The sequence below is a fragment of the Planococcus citri genome, chromosome 1 (genome assembly GCF_950023065.1).
Source record: "Planococcus citri chromosome 1, ihPlaCitr1.1, whole genome shotgun sequence".
Taxonomy (NCBI): Eukaryota; Metazoa; Arthropoda; class Insecta; order Hemiptera; family Pseudococcidae; genus Planococcus; species Planococcus citri.
Genome location: NC_088677.1, coordinates 29382253 through 29403156, shown reverse-complemented (window position 1 = coordinate 29403156; position 20904 = coordinate 29382253). Strand labels below are relative to the sequence as shown.

The 20904-nt window shown below is 31.8% G+C and overlaps 1 protein-coding gene across 4 annotated transcripts in view; it reads left to right on the top strand.

Annotated features, from left to right (window-relative positions):
• The window catches only part of LOC135831247 (fibronectin), a 76671-nt gene extending 55955 nt beyond the window's left edge, over positions 1–20716 (top strand). For 2 of the 4 annotated variants that reach the window (XM_065343591.1, XM_065343592.1), the window contains exons 6-7: positions 3198–3410; positions 17804–20716. In XM_065343591.1, coding sequence (XP_065199663.1) covers positions 3198–3410; positions 17804–18088 — 498 coding nt within the window. In that variant the 3' untranslated portion in view covers positions 18089–20716. Of the gene's footprint in view, positions 1–3197; positions 3411–6421; positions 6596–14777; positions 14866–17803 lie in introns of all 4 variants that reach the window. The other 2 variants (XR_010556169.1, XM_065343593.1) reach the window with 2 other exon arrangements.
• Positions 20717–20904: the final 188 nt, after the last annotated feature.

Sequence of the window (20904 nt, the reverse complement as noted above, 5' to 3'; positions counted from 1 at the left end):
ACTTCAGTTCGAATTTCCAATATAACGTATTGAAAATTGGCTTTCATTTGATTAATAAACTCGTGACTTTTTCAAAGCTTAGAAAGAAGCTCGTTCTCCCATCAGACAAATAGAAAGGTACCTACATAATTTTTAAAAAATTATATGTGAGAAAAAAACCATACGTAAGAACTTTGCTATATACTTTTAGAACTTTTTTCTTTTCATATCTGAAAATATTACTCATTGAATAAAATTTGACTTCCACATACGTGAAAACTTCGCAATTTGAAGTTTTAAATCATTTTACAAAATATCATCACCAATTACTCGAATACAGAATGAAACAAAATTAAAATTTCCTTGGCTTCTCATGTGTACGTACATCAACATGCTTTCAAATTAAATTACGTTGACAGTCATTTAGTTTGTAAAATTACTACGTAAACAGGAATTTTAACCTAGAGAAGGAAATTATTCTACGTTATAGTTATAGAAACAAGTATGTTTTCTTTTTCATATCAAAAACATTGATTGATTCGAGTTCAAAGTAACTTGTTTTTGAAGAAATGGAAATGCGATCGGGTCAAGTGGAAACTTAAAATACAGATAGCAAAAAGACGTATCTAGGAAATTCATCAAATCTTTGTGTAGCTCATAAAAATCAAGTCTCTTGGGACTGTTCAAGTATGGGCTACAGTTATAGTTCGAAAAGTGTTACACAGCTGATTTTTTTTTTTTTTTGGACGTAGGAAGAACTTTATAAAAAGGAAGTTGAAAAGTTGTAAGCAGGCTAAAAAAAATTGCATTCTTAATTGCTTTGTTTAGACATTTGCATTTATTTATTTATTTTTTTTAATTTCTCATCTCCATGACTGTGAGCTCAAAACAAAGATATGTAGGTAAACTAATTTTTCAACATTTTTGTGCTGAAATGGGAAAAATGAAGTACCAAGTACTTATTCACAATTTTTTTTAAATTATATCGACTTGTCCAAAGTAAAAGAGGCGAGTGTTTCAATTTATTGCTGAATTAAAAGGATATTCGTGAACATTTATTAATCGCTAGTTTCTCCTTGAAAACTTTTAACAACTGAAATTATGTTTTCACGAATACTCCCCACCCCCCCCCCCCCCAAAACCTAAAACCGGTTATCTGGATTTCACTTAAAATGCCCCTCTGACCCCTCACTTTTCCACCCATAAAATTTTTGAGTGGAAAATTTGCAATCTGTGACCTCAAAAATACATTCATTGATATATCACACGATACTTTGACCACACTTTTGTCCCCTCCACTACTTACCACCCCAACCCACAATTTTTCAATGAGGGAGGGGGGGGGGTTAAACGTTGTAAATACCTTCGAAAATGTATGTTTCGATCCAACTGTAGGTACCTCTTATCTTCTTATTCAAATGACTGGATGGCGTTTTTACGGCAAACTGGTTATGCAATCTTATTAACGCGAATGATGTAAACATTTGAATAAATTATGATCAAGACCATCGAGTCCTTACTAATCTTCAGAAAAAAGATCTCAAGATTTCAAGCGGCACAAAAAGTCCCCAATTTTCAACGACAGGTTTTTTGTGGGAGAGCGCGGAGTGACGCGACCCCCCCCCCCCCAGGAAAGTTCAACGAAAACTTGCCGTAGAAGCCGAAAAAAAATAAGTACAAAATATTATATTCATTGTGCCACATTGAAATTTTTGAATTATGGAACATTATTAAGTACTTGAAGAGCCCAAAAAAGTAATCAAAATTTGTTATTTCTGAAAGCTTATACTTAATGTATGTAGGGTTGTAGGTATTTCCAAAAATATTTTTTTAAACAATAAAAAAATAATTTCGGTAGTTATATTTTTTGCTCAAAACACAGTGGGGGGGGGGGTAGGGTGTGAAAATTAGGGACTTGCAACTTCAATTTAGCGCACCCCCCCCCCCCCCCGAAAGGAAATACAAAAAAAGGCATGCCAATTGATAGATACTTTGATCTGGCCCTGTCTGAACTCAACTACTCATCAATTTACTTTTGTTTTCCAGAGTTGAAATTTTTTTCTAAATATTGCTCAAGTTTGAAAAATTTCAAAGTCAGAATTTTAATTCTTTATCAAGTAAGTATAAAAAATGACGATATTGTTTGACAGCTCAAGTTGGAAATTTTTCACTTCGTTCAAGCCAATTTGCTTTCGTTTTAAAAATTTGAAATTAAAAAAAAAATGTCAATGCTAGAAACTAGAAATATTATAATTTTCAATCATCCAAAATTATCTTGTTCAACCTCGCGAATTATAAATTTTCGAGAGCTTTTGCTCTCGCTTCGCTGAGCTTAATTTTCCACATACTTGAAATTGTTGAACATCTTTGATTGTGAATTTTTGAAAGTTTTTGGCTTCGCTTTGCTCGGTGCAATTAGCTTTTCATTTCCAAAATTGAAATTTCTGAAATTTTTGAAGTGTATTAGTATAGGGAATTCTGTGATTTCTACCCCTTCCCCCTCCTCCTGTCTCTTTTCTCGCTCCATCGTATCCTTGAATGCAGTCGAAACGTTAAAAAAAACTACTGTTGACTCGTGAAAGCCCTACCAGCTTCCCGATCCTGAAATAAATCAGAAAAATTATGGAAATATGATGTGACATGTTGAATATTCCTTATTCGAAGATGCCCAGTTTTAATATGTATCTATCTTTTTATTTTTTGAATGACAATGTATTTTGCACCCTTTTTTTGTATGGAGGATTTTACATTAGGATGGATTATTATTGCTTCTTCCGACCCATGTTGCGTAAGGTTAGAAACGATGGTGGTTATTTTATGTGCTAAGTAGGTCTTCGAAGGGAACACACATGAAAAGAGAATAAGAAAAATCGAAGGATCTGACTTCCTTTTTGGTTCGAGGCTCAAGTTGATGTGGAATAGATCAAGTTTAATAAAACAGTTGTCAATTTATTTGAATATGTAGGTAGATATGTAGGTAGCTCAATTCATTTAAATCCAGATGAAACTGTATAAAAATAGATACATACATATAAGCTTACCATTAAAGATTTTTAATAGGTACCTACTTAAGACATACAGAACATTAATTTTTTTCATATCCTTTTTTTTTTCAATAAATAAAACACAAATTCGTTCCTATAGTTCTCTATCTCGACTCAATTAAATTCTACTTTCCAACTACCTACTTAATTAATTCGCAATTTCATCTATTTAAGGTACGAGGCATCGAAGTGACCATTGTCATCCTCGTGCTGATGGTATGGGTCGGAGCGATAATCCTATTCTTCAACAGATGGGGGAAAATTCGCATGCTAATTCCATACCAGCCAGATTACAAAGAAACACAACTCAAAGTACCTGGCACAGGAGCTTGCTCCAGTTCAAATACATGTCAAAATCAAAACGGTTCCGGTCTGTGCTGTTCGCAGGTAATTTTTTTTTTTGGTTGATTTAACTTTATCTGCATTTAAACTACACGCTCGAATTATTCGTTAATATAGGTACGATAAAAGCTCGTCTTCTCCAAATGTATAAATTTTAATCGGTCGTACCGAATATTGGTTGAATTTGTAATGTTTCATTTTCGAATTGAATTTCCGATTCGCTTCGTGATGAACGCAAATCGCAAAACCCCAACGCAATGTAACGTACGTTAAGGTGATGAATTTTAGTGTTTTTGAGAATTTCCTCATTCGCGCGAGATGTGATTATTTCAACTACGTTAAATGCATTAGTGTTTGGATTTATCACAATAGACAGCAGATTATATCGAAAGTTTAAGGAGATTACGTTTTGATAAAATAACGTGGCATATAGGTAGAGGTGGTGCCCTACTTCGAGTATGTTAACATCAATGCTTTTATAAATATTTAATCGAACAAGATAAAATCTGCGGGTTATTTTCTAGTTCGTAATTATTAGTTATTACATATTAGGTACACGAGTAGGTACCAACTATTTATAATTATTTTACATTATTAGGTTTTAACTTGGATTTAGGTATATCTGAATATTACATACCTATTTACTTGTTTTTGTTTTTATTCTATACGAGTAGAAATTCAGGGTCTTTTTATTTCACAAAACTTAGCGAGTGTTTCAGGTTTTTATGAAAATTTAATAAATTCAAATTCACGACAAAATTAGAGACCATAAATTACCCATTTTTAAACCAACTTTTTCATCTTTTCGTGGTGGGCCTGGATCCAAAAATGACTTCGAATTTGAAATCAGTACTTTTGAGTCTGAAGTTCTTGCTCTGCTAGTACTGAAATGTGTTACTCTATCACAGACTCAATTTTGAGATAATTGAAAATTGATATCTACATACCACCATCTAGCAGAAAAAATTAATGGTTTTGATTTCAAAAAATTGATTCCTGAAAATCAGAAACTTGAATTCAAAATTTTCGATTGCAACAATTCAGGGGTTTTGATTTCAAAAATTGAGAATTTTGATTCCAAAAACCAAAACTACTCAAGACAAAAAACTTGAAATTTCTAATCTCAAAATTGAAAATTTTTGACTCCAAACTTGAAAATTTTTAATGTCAAAAATCAAGAATTTTAAACTATAAAATTGAAAATTTTTAGAATAAAAGTAAGAGGTTTACATTTCAAAGCTCAGAATTTTCTATTCCAAAATTGAGTATTCTTTATTCCAAGACTACAATTATTTTTAATTTTAAACTTTAGACATCTCAATTCAGAAATTGAGGATTTTCGATTTCAGAACTAAGAATTTTTGATACCAAGAACTGACAATTTTTGATTTCAAAAATTCCAAAGTTGAGAGATTTTCATTTCGACTCTCAGAATTTTCGATATCTAAATTGAGTATTTTCAATCCCAAGTTCTTAAATGTTTGATTCCAAAATTGAAAAGATTCTGCTCCAATATTGAGAATTTTGATTACCAAAAATCCCAAAAATTTACTCACTGAGAGGTTTTGATTCCAAAGCTAAGAATGTTTATTGTAAATTTGGGTATTTTCAATTCCATAGTTGAAAAAATTTTGATTCCAAAATTGAAAAGTTTCAAGTCTAAAACCGAGAATTTTTGATTCCAAAACATACAATTTTTTATGCCAAAAATTCCCAAATTGAAAATTTTGAGTCCAATGCCTACTTATTGAGCGGTTTTTATTTCAAAGATCAGAAATTTTTATTCCAAAATTGAAAACTTTTGATTCCAAAAATTCCAAACATTTACTTAATGAGAAGTTTTCATTCCAAAGCTCAGAATTTTTGATTCCAAAATTGAGTATTTTTTATTCCAAAGTTGAAAAAATTGTGATTCCAAAATTGAAAAGTTTCAATTCCAAAACTTCGAGTTTTTGATGCCGAAAATTCCCAAATTGAAAATTTTGAGTCCAATACCTACCTACTTTTTGAACGATTTTTATTCCAAAAATCCGAATTTTTTATTCTGAAAATTGAGTTTTTCCAATTCCAAAATTCAGAATTTTTGATTCAAAACTGAAAATTTGGAATTTTTAGTTCCAAAATTGAGAATTTTCAATTCCTAAAACCAACCAATTCTTACCCTAAAAACTGACACTTTTTGATTCCCAAAAATTCCCAGATTCAGAATTTTGAGTCCAAAATTATGTTAATTTAAAATTGAGAATTTTGAGACCAATATTAAAATTAGATCTTAAAAATCTTTGGTTCCTAAGCTGAAATTTTATCATTCTATGAAATTGAGAATTTCCGACTCCTTTGAGGATTTTTGATTCCAAATACGAAGAATTTTTGATTCTGGAAAATGACACTATTTGATTGCGAATAACTGAGAATTTCTAGGTCTGAACCTAAGAATTTTTGACTGCAAAACTTGGAATTTTTCTTTTTCTTTTTCTTTTCAATCCTGTCCATCTTCGATTTTGAAAATCCTGAAAATATGCCAAGGATCTTTTTTGTAGGAAATCAAATTTTTTTCAAAGAAAAAGATCCTTTGCACATTTTTGCCATCTTCAAAACTGAAGGAGGTGTATAAATTTAAATTCAAAGTAGAGATGAAAAAAATACATGTAGGTACATATATTTTTTTCAAATTGATATATTTACTTCAATTTTTAAGATCCTAAAAATATACAAAGAATTTTTTTTAGGAAATTTTATTTTCTATCAAAAAAAACTCTAGCCTCCCCCTTACTATTGTGAAATTTTTCAACCCTCACTATTTGAACAACTCAAATGATCCACCTAATCCTTTTCATTTTTCCTCATTTTCTCATCATCAGGTACCTACTTGATAAATGAAAATCCTACATTTGAATACCTACACATCCATTTCAAAATAATAATCGATTTGTTTGTTGCACAAATTTTAAACGAAACCATAAAATATTCCGCTATCTCGCTAAGTTTTGTAATAGGTAGTGTAAATTTATCTACTATCACAAAGCGAACGATAACTAAATTGCATGAAACTTCAGGGCGGATGCTGCATTTTGGATCATTGTTTCAAATATAATACCGCTTCATCTACACCTACTCCTTCAACACCCGAGGTACATCCTCGGGATTGTAACTGTCGGTTTGCGTTATTGCATCGAGCACCGGTTTCAGACTAATTTTACGCGTACATTTTATACATAAATGCGATCTCAGTAAGGAAATACAGTAAATTATTCTATCGTAGAAATTGGACACTACTTTTTAAGTGTACCACTTTTCTTCACCATTTCGCCTGATGTTGGTTTTTACATTTTGTGTTGTGTTGTGTACGTTGTTGTTTTTTTTTTTTTGTACGTAGATTTACTTATACCATCCACGTATGGCTGTGAACATTTTCCTTTTATTTTTAATTAGACACTTATATTTGACTCTCTCTCGAAACAGCTAGCTAACAAAACCTACATAACCTATTTCTCTTCGTTTGTTTGTGTAACAATTCCGTGTCGACTGTCGTCGTTGTCGACTGTCATCTTCACCTACGCGAGATAGAAATGATAACAAAACTGCATAACCGACGCCTTATGTACGAGTAACATTCAAATAGTATAACGTCAAATATTTACGGCGTTCGCTATGCAATTTATTTAACGTGATTATATTTCCAGTCAATAGGGTTTTTTTTCTTTTTCGTCCTCGTATTCCTGTTGTATTCCGGCGCGTATTTAATTTCTTTTCGGAGTAAGGAACTCGATATCGAGCAATCACACCATCATCGTCGGAGTCGTCATTAAAAAGAAAACCTTCCGGTGTAGGCATTTTTCTTGTAAGATAAATTGTTTTCTTCGTTTTCGTGTTATCTACTCGTACGTAACCTTTTTGTCGCTAAAAGAAAAAAATAATAGCTCAACGAGTGAACAGATTCATTACAGGGGCTGTTTTCGTGTGATAAAAAATTATTACCTTTTTTTAAAAAAAGTTTTCGTTTCAATTAGAATGAATTGTTTTTTGATATTAGAGCACGTGTACAGCGATCTATACGAACGCGTTTAAAATTACATTTCTCAAAAACGTCTTCGAAACATTGAAAAACATTGGCATGATAATCAGAAATCAGTTCGAACAGAATCGAAATGTGTAAATTGTACGTTCAAGAATACATATATCTAGGCTATACGCATGAAAACGGTAAGCGAAGGCTTTAAGTATTTGGCACGTGTGATTCTTGAAAACTGGGCCTTTTTCGTTTCATATTTTTCTTTCTTCTTTTGAAAGAAAAGAGTTGTGGTTTGAGAAGTGTTTTGACCAGTGTTGTTAGAAACCAGAATACCCTAAATATTATCGAGTATAATTTTTTTAAATGAGCAAAATGAGTAAAAATGGAAAAATTAATACTAAATTCGCTTTCGATGTGGTAGCTATTCATTTATAATTCAATATTAAAATTTTAATGAAGCTTATTTTCTTCCTCAATTACCTTTATTTTTATTTTCACAGTCTTATAGGTACAGGTAGTCATTAAAGATATTGATTTTTTTGTCAGCAGCTTTGTTTGCATTTGGAAATTCAAAATAGTGCAAGATGTTCTTTCAAATAGGTGCCTACTTACAATTTGGCATCAGAAGTTTTTGAAAGTTTTTTCTATGTTTCATACCAGATTTGAGCCGAACTTTACGCTGATTGTCCTCACAGATTTTTCAATGATGAAACCCTTTCAAGTATTGTTTAATTGATTTTTAGTGAGAAGAAGAATCAAAAGTTTTAAAAAAGTGCCGAGGTTTTTTTGGAGGGTTTTCAGTTTGAAAACACTTTTCAATTAAGCAGAAAAAAAAATATATTTGAATAGTAAACTTCCAATATATATTTTTTAATTAATCGAGAAATTTGAGTAAATATTTTCAATCACTCACGAATTTATGAGTACCTAATGGAAAACATGATTAGGTACCTATATCAATTTGAACATGTCAATTTTTTATTTTTAAGCAAAAAAATCCAATAATTGCTCAGTGAAAATTTCAAACACGAATGAAAGGGATAGGCTATTTCAAATTCTCCACTTTTGAGTTGTTTAATTTCTTGTTAAAACTATTTCAATTTCACGTTTTGTATATTTTTAAAATAATCATCATACTTAGATGGATGTGTCCTTAATTACAGGGTCATCGAACTGATTTTTAAATCGATTGGGAATTCTTCGACAAATAAGTAACTACAAAATAATTTTGATACCCTGGTAGGTAACTGCTTCACACTGTGTAAGGTTAGCGACTGCCTCATCTTATATATGACACTCATTTTAAAAAAATCAGTGATTTTGCATTTTTAGAAAATTAAATTGATGAGGCACAGTCTGCATATACTTACAATTAGAAAAAAGATCTTTAATTTTTTAGTGGAAAAATATTTCACCTCTCTATTCCCCTGTCTAACATGCCCCCTGCCTCCAAATGATTCGTTTCAATAAAAAATCTTTAATTATTGGGTAAATTATCTGGCTTTTATCACATTTTTGGAGGAAAAAGCCCCCCTCTCCTCTCTTTAAATGTGCCTATGCTGGATCCTTCAAAAGTGGGTATATTATACTCTCAGATTTGTTTTTCATGTTTCTTTTCATTTTAGGGCTGAATAAAGTGATAAAATGTGCGTAAGTGAATGAAAATTGACACTGATTTCAAAATTTTTAAAGCATGTAACCGGGTAATCCCCCTTCTACTCCGACATAATACAAAACAAGGACACATTTATTTGAATTTTTTGTACCTATTAAAAAATATTCTTGAATTTGGAAAATTTCAAATTCCTTGAAATAATCTGAGACCCAATTCAAACCCCTCCCCCTTTCTTCACGTGGTTAAGAAGTTTTTGGACTGGATGAAGAAAAATCGCAATGAAACATCCAAAAATACACCGCAGGACCAAATTTTTAAATATTGAATTTCATTTTTTGATTTTTAGATTCTTGAATTTGGAAAATTTCCGAAACATACCTAGACCTACCTACCTACCTTGAAAAAAATCGGAGATCCGATTTACCCCCCCCCCCCCCCCCTCTTCACATGGTTAAGCATTTTTTGGACTGTATGAAGAAAAATTGTAATGAAACGTCCAAAAATACACCTCAGGACCAAATTCTTAAAATATTGAATTTCATTTTTTGATTTTTGGTGAATTTTTTTAAGTGAAAGTTTGAGCCATTTTCCATGAAGAACTTGAAATTTAATAAAAATGGAGCTAACTACATATGATGATTAAATTCGACTTATACCTATTTTTGACCTCTGAAATCGATAGGTGGTGGTTTTCAAGCCTTCCTGAATTTTCCAGCAGATTTTTGAATTTCAGAAAAATTGCTGTAAAAAAGGGCCAAAATGAAATGCAAATTTTCAAAAACCGTTTCACGTGGTTTAAATATTTATTTCTCTCAATCTTTTTAAAGCATTGAAAAAATCAAAAATTTGCTGGAGAGTCTATCGTACGGTTAGAAAACAAAATTATACTTACCAAATTGGCTATAGCTTTTTCATTTTTATTTTTTTTTTCAAAAATGAGATTTTAAATTTGAATTGGCAGGAACAGATTTCTAAAATTTGTGCTCAAATCGATCGAAAGGATCAGAAAGGTGGAATATCCTGATTCTATGAGGTGCTGAATTTCATTTTGATTCCTATTATTTACACAACTTTTTTCAGAACTGAAAATTCCAAAATTCCATTGGAGAGTCTAGAACGACTTGGAACTGAGTCATAGATTCGGAAAGTCGAACAATGGCGTGTAAATCAGATTTTTACCACTAGTTCATCAATTTTTTTACGAAACATGATCCTTTGAATTTTTAAAAATTCGCAAAATTTTAAAAATTAGATAAATATGGCACCTGAAATTTGGGTGGAGGCTTATTTTTTTTTCAGTCTATAGATAGGTACGTAAATCTTTTTGACGGATGTGATATCTCCTTTGTTAGAGTCGAAAAGGTCAAGCAAGCAAAAATTTATGAATATATAAATATACCTATACTATTTTAGTCTGTATTTTAGAGGGCACCAGTCAACCATTGCCTCCCTTTCAGGTTGTTCAAATATAAAATGCATCCTAATGAAGCAAGAATACGTATTTTAAGGATGAATTTTTAAAAGTGAAAACAGCTTTATTTTGAAATTTTTGCACTGAAAAAAAAATGAGCTGAAATTCTCAGGATGAGCGTAGATCAGTCAAAATAAAATAATTCAGGTATTTGAGAAGACATTTTTTTTCAAATTGAAACTACTCGTACCTCGTAATTTTACCTATTTCTTCTTGGGAATAAATTTCATCAATTCTTCCACAATTTGAACATATTTTGATTACAAAAAATATTTGTTTAGGATTCAATGAGGTCTTCTGAAATTTGAGCCTTGTAAACTTCAATGTTCAAGATACTAAGCAACCCTTTTAATCTGACCAATTTAACAAAACATGTGTGAAAATTTTCATTTTCGTATTTTTAAAAATATGTTTATTCATTGTCGGGTATTGAAAAATTTATCAAAAATCCTTCAAAACTGCACTTTACAAGAAATATCCATTGTCTAAAAATAAAAACCTGCAACTTTTAGCTCATCGATCAAAACTTCAATTCACACATTACCTTTCCAACTCGAAAAAAGAATTCAAAAACACGACATTACCTATCTAAGAAAATCTCTTGCACGTATCGTGAAAAATATCCCTTGCCAATTATGTAGGAAGTGGCGAATTGTTTGATTTGAAATATCGTTAATAACGTTTCTAATTCGTGGAAATAATGAAAATTAACGACATGCGGTGACAAAAATCGTTCATTATAAAATCCAATAGGTAGGCTAAGCGCGGGGTGGGTATTATTCAACGGTGAAATTAATGAGTATCATTATTTCTCAACGAAGAATTAACACCTCGATACTACATCGTCGTTAACATAAAGAAAACACTATACGATGGGAAGATCTTGTGTTTGTGTTTATTGAATTTTATAAATTACGCGTATATACGTGAAAAGCTTTTATATCAGATGTAGGTCTACCATAGACCTACGCACAAATCAACCAAATAAATAACGAGAAGACTAAAAATTTTGACGATACAATTTTTCAATACGGTATATCGAAAAATTTCGCTCCGATAAATGAAATTCTAGCGAGAGGAATGTCTAAAAATAGTTTTTTTGTAGTTTAGGTACCTATAGATATTGAACGAATTTTGTTGGGGTTCAAATAACGTGAATGATTCTCCCCTAAGTGGATATAAATCATAATACACATAGTCATCTTCAGAATAATTTAATGACAATAATAATTATGCACTTATAGTTATTTAATCTGTGATATTCCAACTTGACGAAGTGTGGTATTCGATATAGGAACATTTTCTACCTCAATCTATTATAGTTTAGAGTAACCAATTAATCCTATTCATATTAAAATTAACCGTATATGCTAAGCAGGAATTGAACAAACATAAGACCTACCTAATCGCCATTTCAACATACAAGTAAATATCCTACTTAGGTGCCTAAGTATACAACTCACATAATGGCAAATTACCTACCTATATCTATACCTACTTAGATTAAATAAAGGCCCAACGTTCAGATCCAATAACTTGAACTATAACTGGAAGCAATATTTTAAAACCGAATTCAACTTCCTTCATCTCACGTGTATTGCACAAAAATAATTAAATAGACGAAAATTCACCCCTGGTGTAATTTTTTTAATGAATAATGAAAAATAAACAACCTCGAGTTGATGCAATATTTCATATTATATAAGTGAAGTGAAAAGTTTTAAGGGCCAAAAAAAAAGGTTGAAAGTTTGGTGGTTAAATTACGTTAAAATCGAAAAAAAACTGCAATTTAAGTCGAGATTAAAGAAATTCAATATTAAAATTATTTACCACGTTTGAAAAATGACGATGTAATTTTAAAAGTAGTTGTTACATTAACAAGATTACACTCTGTTGTGCATCTTAGTATAATCTTTGACACGTTTTCAGGAGCTTGGAGTGAATTAATAATCTAATTACGAGGGCGATGATTTTTTTCAATGTTTTCTCGTATCATCGTTAAAAATCAACCCTCGAAAAACTTTTAAGTGATAATTAGTTACCTTGTAACATTTTGTATATGGGTAGATTATCGTAAACGAACCAAAAATTTATAAAATACTTGATGGAAATAGATGGGGGTGGAGTATTGAATAGAAACGAAGAAACTAAATGATACCTACTTGTAGATTATGCCCTTCTGAAATCCAAAATTGAGGCCACGAGAGCTTTTCAGGAATGAATTTCCATCATAATCCCTTCAATTCTGATTCTGGACTGAAATCAAAATAGCTCAGTTGAATTAACGTAGGTAATTGTGTATGTTTAATGTTTGACCTTTCCTGCATAGTTAAAAAAAAAAAACGACGCACGAAAAAAAAAATCACGAACAATTTAATTTTACTGTGTTTTTATACGATTTCATTATGATACGCGTTTGTCTATCGCATGAAAAATAAATATGTAAATTCGTAAAAATAATAAAATTGAATAAAGAAGTCGCCTCGTCGTTTATCGTTATCATATTCGGACTAATATTTTACAAGCACCCTACAAAATTGTTTTTCAGTATGAATTGTGTGGTAGAAGCGTTTTCATTATGTAAACAAATTATTATTATGGTACTTTTGATAAGACATGATGCTTTGAAAATGGAAACGTAACGTAAAATTAAAAAATGTAAATACAATTCTACGATAAAAATAATTAATATAACTAGTTTTTCTGTTTGTACGAGTGTACTTTAATGTTAGGTACCTGTTTCTTGTATTTCTACCTTATTTAATCTTCCACTTTTACCTGCAGGGTGGATGTTTCCGTATTTCGAATCATTTTTAAAAGATTCTTATTTTAATTATTTCTCTATATTAAATAAATCCTCGAAGAATGAGTTAGTTGGTGGAAAATTAATGTAAGATAAGAGATATATGGACGGGTACACGGGTATAATAAATACCGTGTATCATTTTTCATTTTATAGTTGACCGATTGTGCTTTACCACATGTGTAATTTATAGATATGATGCAATCGACAAAATGGTTCATTTATTTTACCAAAAACGTGGAATACGAGTAGCATCACTTCGAGCAAGGATACTTTTAACACATCGAATACCTACATTGTAAAAAATGAAACGCTTTGATAAAAATGATTCTCGTACCTAAAAAAACTTCTCATTTAAAAAGGGAATACTTTTACTTACTGTAACATTATTCATGCACTGTGTGAAATTTTTCTTTCGCGTGAAAAAAAAAACTTTTTTGTGAAGTTGCTTTTTTATTCGTAGAATACTGTGCATATCATTTTTACACGATTGAATTATTTTTATCGTGTTTGAGTGGCGTAAAAAAATCGTATATAAAAATCCATCGCGTCAGAAAGTACCGTACCTCCTACCCACATACGATATATTTTAGGCAAAATGAACTTGAACTTTCTGTTTCAATTTTTGTAAATACTTTACTTTATATAAATTGTTTTTTGTTCATGTTAAGTAAGCCTTATACAGAACATACTCGTGTAACCTCGGCGTGTATACCCGATAGAAAATGAATTTCGATAACATAGCTTTTTGTTGTTTTACATGAAAGTAGGTAGGTACCCAAATGTTCACAAGTGTGCCAGTTGTTTCGTTTCACTTTATATACAGTACCTGCGTATTTTAGAATGAAGAAGAATGATGAATAATACGTGTACCTACACTTGATGATGAATTTGATGTGTTGCACCATTATTATAATAATAATTATTATTATTAGATACTCGAGTTGAAATAATGGTAACTAACAGCATTTAATGTGCAGCGTGTGGCGAATTTGAAAGTTCTTGCACTACACCAAAATTATCACCTTATCGCTTAATTGTGTTGTGATGGAGAATATTTGAAATAATATTATCATTGAAAACATTCATACTGTATACCTATATTGTGTTCGTAGGCCTATAAATATTTATACCCTCGTAGGTAGGTATAGGATGTAGGTACCTAGTTAGAATTTATCATTCATCAGTATTGTACTGGGTGTTCTGTAGCATGCTGTCGAATAATTCGCCTGGTAATACGGCAACCCAAACTACACGAGTGTTGGTAAATTAGTTTGTGAACTCCAGAAATTGATAATGTAACGTTCAAGTACATATGTACCTACCTATTCAAGGTTCCTAACTCTTGCTCGAATAATTACAAGTAAAGTACAAGTAGTGTCACAAGATTACTCCAATATACGTATGTAGTAGAACTCAAAAGAAAGCACAATATAGAAGGCCTTTCTCAAATTTTGGTCCAAATTTAAAATTGGAGAGGATGAGACTGAACGTTGATCATTATTTTTAAGGTGCTCCAACGCCTCAAATTTTGAACATGAACATTGAAATACCTGGCTGTAAAATACTTCTGGTGACACACTCAACAGAAGTCACTAAGTAAGTTTTCAATTTTTTTGAAGGAGACTTCATGATGATAAAATCACCACAATAGGTAAGCTTCTGACTTGAGAAATTTTTTTTGAGTGTCTGGTGACTCCTTGGTGAATCCTGGTGACTTCTGGTGACACATTCACCAGAAGTCACCAAGTGAATTTCCGACTTTTTTTTAGGTGCATACCTATATGATGAAAAAATCATTAGAATGTCCTCAGAGCCTTTGAAAATTTTTTCTAGTGTCTGCTGACTCCTTGGGGAATCCTGGTGACTCCTGGTGACAGATCCACCAGAATTCACCAAGTGAACTTTCGACTTCTTTTTAGGTGAATTTATGATGAAAAAAAATCATTAGAATGTCCTCAGAGCCTTTGAAAATTTTTTCTAGTGTCTGCTGACTCCTTGGGGAATCCTGGTGACTCCTGGTGACAGATCCACCAGAATCCACCAAGTGAACTTTCGACTTCTTTTTAGGTGAATTTATGATGAAAAAAAATCATTAGAATGTCCTCAGAGCCTTTGAAAATTTTTTCTAGTGTCTGCTGACTCCTTGGGGAATCCTGGTGACTCCTGGTGACAGATCCACCAGAATTCACCAAGTGAACTTTCGACTTCTTTTTAGGTGAATTTATGATGAAAAAAAATCATTAGAATGTCCTCAGAGCCTTTGAAAATTTTTTCTAGTGTCTGCTGACTCCTTGGGGAATCCTGGTGACTCCTGGTGACAGATCCACCAGAATTCACCAAGTGAACTTTCGACTTCTTTTTAGGTGAATTTATGATGAAAAAAAAATCATTAGAAATTTTCAGGTGAATTTATGATGAAAAAGTACCGAGAATGTCCTCAGAGCCTTTGAAAATTTTTTGAGTGTCTGGTGACTCCTTGGTGAATTCTGGTGACTTCTGGTGACTTCTGGAGACAGATCCACCAGAATTCACCAAGTGAACTTTCAACTTCTTTTTAGGTGAATTTATGATGAAAAAAAATCATTAGAATGTCCTCAGAGTCTTTGAAAATCTTTTTGAGTGTCTGCTGACTTCTTGGTGAATCCTGGTGACTTCTGGTGACACATTCACCAGAAGTCACCAAGTGATTTTTCGACTTTTTCAAAGGTGACTTTATGATGAAAAATCCACCACAATATCCTCTTGACCCTAGAAAATGTTTTTGAGTGTCTGGAGACTCCTTGGTGAATCCCGGTGACTTCTGGTGACAGATGCACCAGAAGTCACCAAGTGAATTTTCGACTTTTTTTCAGGTGAATTTATGATGAAAAAGTACCAAGAATGTCCTCAGAGCCTTTGAAAATTTTTTTGAGTGTCTGTTGACTTTAATATCCTCTTGACCCTAGAAAATGTTTTTGAGTGTCTGGGGATTCCTTGGTAAATCCTGGTGACTTCTGGTGACACATTCACCAGAAGTTCCAGTTTTGTTTTTTTTTGTGAATTTATGATGAAAAAATCATTAGAATGTCCTCAGAGCCTTTGAAAATCTTTTTGAGTGTCTGCTGACTTATTGGTGAATCCTGGTGACTTCTGGTGACACATTCACCAGAAGTCACCAAGTGAATTTCGAATTTTTTTAGAAGTGAATTTGTGATGAAAAAATCATTACAATGTCCTCAGAGCCATTGGAAATCTTTTTGAGTGTCTGCTGACTTCTTGGTGAATCCTGTAGACTTCACCAAGTGATTTTTTGACTTTTTCAAATGTGACTTTATGATGAAAAAGTAACGAGAGTGTCCTCAGACCCTAGAAAATGTTTTTGTGTGTCTGGGGCTCCTTGGTGAATCCTGGTGACTTCTGGCGACACATACACCAGCAGTAACCAAGTGAATTTTCGCCTATTTTTAGGTGAATTTATCATGAAAAAGTAACGAGAGTGTCCTCAGACCCTGGAAAATGTTTTTGAGTGTCTGGGGCTCCTTGGTGAATCCTGGTGACTTCTGGTGACTTTTGGTGACACATTCACCAGAAGTCACCAAGTGAATTTTCAACTTTTTTTGAGTGAATTCATGATGAAAAAATAACGAGAATGTCCTCAGGCCCTTTGTAAATTTTTTTTGAATGTCTAGGGACTCCTTGGTGAAACCTGTTGACTTCTGGTGAATGTGTCACCAGAAGTCAACAAGTGATTTTTCGACTTTTTCAACGGCTACTTCATGATGAAAAAACCCACCACAATATCCTCCTTGGGATTCCTTAGTGAATCCTGGTGACTTCTGGTGGCAGGTTCACCAGAAGTCACCAAGTGAATTTTCAACTTTTTTTCAGATGAATTATGATGAAAAAATCATTAGAATGTTCTCAGAGCCTTTGAAATTTTTTTTAGTATCTGGTGACTTCTAAGTCACCAAGTGAATTTTCGACTTTTGTTTTGGTGAATTTATGATGAAAAAATAACGAGAATGTCCTAAGACCCTAGAACTAGAAAATGTGTTTGAGTGTCTGGGGACTCGACTAGGTGAATCCTGGTGACTTCTGGTGACAGATTCTCTAGAAGTCACCATGTGAGTGAGATTGGATATGGTCAGACAAGTTTGAACAAATCTCATTACATCTAATCAAATACGTCTGAACATCCCTGATAAATGTTCTCATAAACGAATGTGCAGGCACCTAGCTCTGATTATTTCAACAATTTCTGTGTATCGAATCTCAAAATAGGAATACCATGCTCACTTTCGTGTGTTTTGGGTTGCTGCATTTTCGCAAATTAGGCGTTAACTTGCAACTACTACACACATACTGTACATATTGAAATAAATTGTTTCGTTAGAATTCTCACGATCGATATTGGACAGAACGAAATAGGTGACCTCCTCACCTGTCTGTCTTCAAATAATATACCTACCTACCTAATCATAGACTACATGTAGATAAATCTATCCTCGAGCTACCTATAAATCCGTCATTAACTCGAATTTCGTATATTTTCCAGCGCACTCATCAACAAAGCTTTAAATCAACGCGATTTCATAGTGAAAGATCCTACCTGGACGACGTTCCTGGTAAAAGGACACGATTTCAATCAGCTTCATGCATCTCACGAGAACACCAATACATGAAACTGGGCGGAAGTGGACCGGTACGAAAGACGAAAAGTGCCGACTACATTCCAACCCATTATCAAAAGCTGGAAAATCCCAAAACCAGAAAAAAACTACCAACTGTTTCAATTAGCATAGCGTCCGATTCTGATAATGGTAATGAAGATAGTTCGTAGGGAAGAGTGGGTCTCCTTCAGAATGCTAGATAGGTTACCCATTTTACATCTCTTCGATGCATTTTGCCTTCTTTTTTGGTTTCGTTATCGATATTTTAACATTGATGTATCCTTCAATTACCAAATATGTTTCATTTCTTCATTGAAATTGTGATTTGTCGTTGCCTAGAATATTATTATACTTATTCGATAAAAATCTCACGTACTTTTCTTCTTTACCTACTGCCAAAATTTTCATTAGTAAGGACAAATTTAATCAGTATCTTCTTTTCGGCTTGATTTTTTTTCGTAATTTCGTCCGCATAAATAATCCTCTTCCCCTATATTGATGATTCTCGATAAATCGTATAGGTAGTCCGAGATGCAATTTTGCTGAGCTGGTGAAAATAGACATCTGCCTATACCTACCCATAGTATACAATTATCCACTTTAAAATGTACCAAAAAATGTTGAAAGCATTGTATCTCAGCAAAATAGTAGTTAAATTAAAATTATGGCACTTTTTTTTTTAATTTATCATACGCATAATTAATTTTATTACATTTTATCGAAATATTTACAAATAAGAAGACTGATTTTAAGGTGTAAGTTTTTAAATAAGGTATTTTATCTATCTACGTATTTATTTTTTTATAAGGTGATTAGGTGAAAATTGATTAGACAAGTTACCTTTTAATATCACAAAATCAATTCGTCTACTTGATGAAAAAATTAGAGGTCCACCCACTCTTCCATATCTTCATTAACTCTATAGCTAATAGTATACCTATTTTTTTAATCTACTTTCCAAATCTTTTGAAATTTAAACCCATAGTGTGTATTTTATAATAGATAAGATGAAATGTCACTTAGTAATTTTCAAATGAAATTGCAGATTCATATCTATAATAACAAACATATCTGAAAATATTCTTCGTCAATTCTAATTGTATTCATTTTATCGCTTTTATCAAACGCCTACAGTGTTTTTCGAAAGCTTTTTTTTTTTCTTTGTAAAATGGGATATAAAATAATGAATTCACGTAATATCATTTTTTTCCTGAATATTTACATAATAATATCTGTTCTTTGCTGTATTGCCAATATACTTTAATTACGTTTCTGTCAACGTAGATTTTATACATTTGAATAGTTTGAAAGCTCTTAGTGAAAAATCATATTTTTTACACGTAGTTATAAATAGCACTTTGTGTAAAGTACACGTGTAAAATAATTTCTCGATTGTTAAAACACTAATAGTGTTATTTTACATAGATAGGTCTATAGTAGATATTTTTCGAATTAGAATAGATACCTAACAGAAAATTAGTTCCTAATTCACGTCGCATGAATTTGAACAAACTTTTTAGTTTTTTTTTTTTACTTATTCAATAAAAAACAAAAAGAAAATCGTGGTCAATCTGTTTGCTCGAGTTAAACTCTCTGGATTTTTGAAAAATTGGTTTAAAAAAAATTGATTTAATTCAAAGAGAAAAATTATCTTACATAAATTAATGCATAGGTACATTACATACCCTTCGTCACCAACTGATGAAATAGATTCATATTCGGTTTTCTAATCGTATAAAGAAACTTATGGTATTTTTTCACGTGGGATGTACTTATGTAAGTATAAATACCTATTTGTACAATATCGATTCACTATAGATACCTACCTACCTTATTAAATATTTACCTTTTTCATAGGAATATTTTAATACAGAAGAACAATTACGAATAGGTTAATTCATTTTTATTTAATACAACGACAATGTACCTATTCAAAATTATTTGTTCATCGTGTCGATTAATCCTAAATTAAGAGGATTTCGTAATCCATTTCCATGGCTGGATAATCCAAATGCATTTTCTCTTTTTTTCCCAATCAACTGGGATAAAATAAAACTCGTTCGTAATTGTGTTTCAATTTCAAGAGCTTAAGTACCTATTTTAAAATTGAATAAAATAATATACTTGTACCTATACATACAACTATAGCCTATTGGTCCAGAGAAATTAGCAGAAAAATCGGGATAATGAGGAATTTTTTGGTGGCAAAGCTGATTTTTGGTATACAGATCCATTTTGATGTCCCGAGAAACGAATCCGAGTTCCCACGATTGTGGACTTTAGCCCCCTCACAATCGTTTTTTGGCCAAAATCTTGCAAAATATTAATCCTAGCGCAAAAGTGACTCCGAAATAAATTTTACAATGAATTTTCTACCCATACCTCTCCCACCCCACAACAAAAATTCTTCATAGAATGCTAATTTCCTAGGACTATAGTACATATTAATTCGCCTACCTATTATTTATTTCTTGGTTTATTTTACCTACTTAATCGATTGTGGTGTGAATTATCTACCTACCTATGTAAAAATACCTAATAAAAATGATCCGTTCGATTTTTGTTCATCAAGTAAAACTTAAAAAATAATAATAATGAAAGCGTCAACTTGAAGTTGCGAGTACTTGAGTATTAATGATATTTTGTAATCTATTATAGATTACCTATAAAAATATAATTATTATATTACCCTAAGCGTATCTTCTTTTTTTTCTGTTATCATTGTTATATACACACTTCTGTTATAATTTTCTATTTTAAATTTCTAAATTTTTATTAATAAAGTCTATTGATGAGAATTCTTTTTTTTTTTTAATCAAAAAATAACCAACATGCACTCACAAATAATACTTATAACGTGTAAAGGATCAGTTGGACCTCCCGATCAAAAATCAATCATAGTCATAATCGATTAATCGAACTCCAAAAATCGATATTTACTCGTATAATATAAATTTTTGATTCCATATGATTGGGAAAAAAAGTA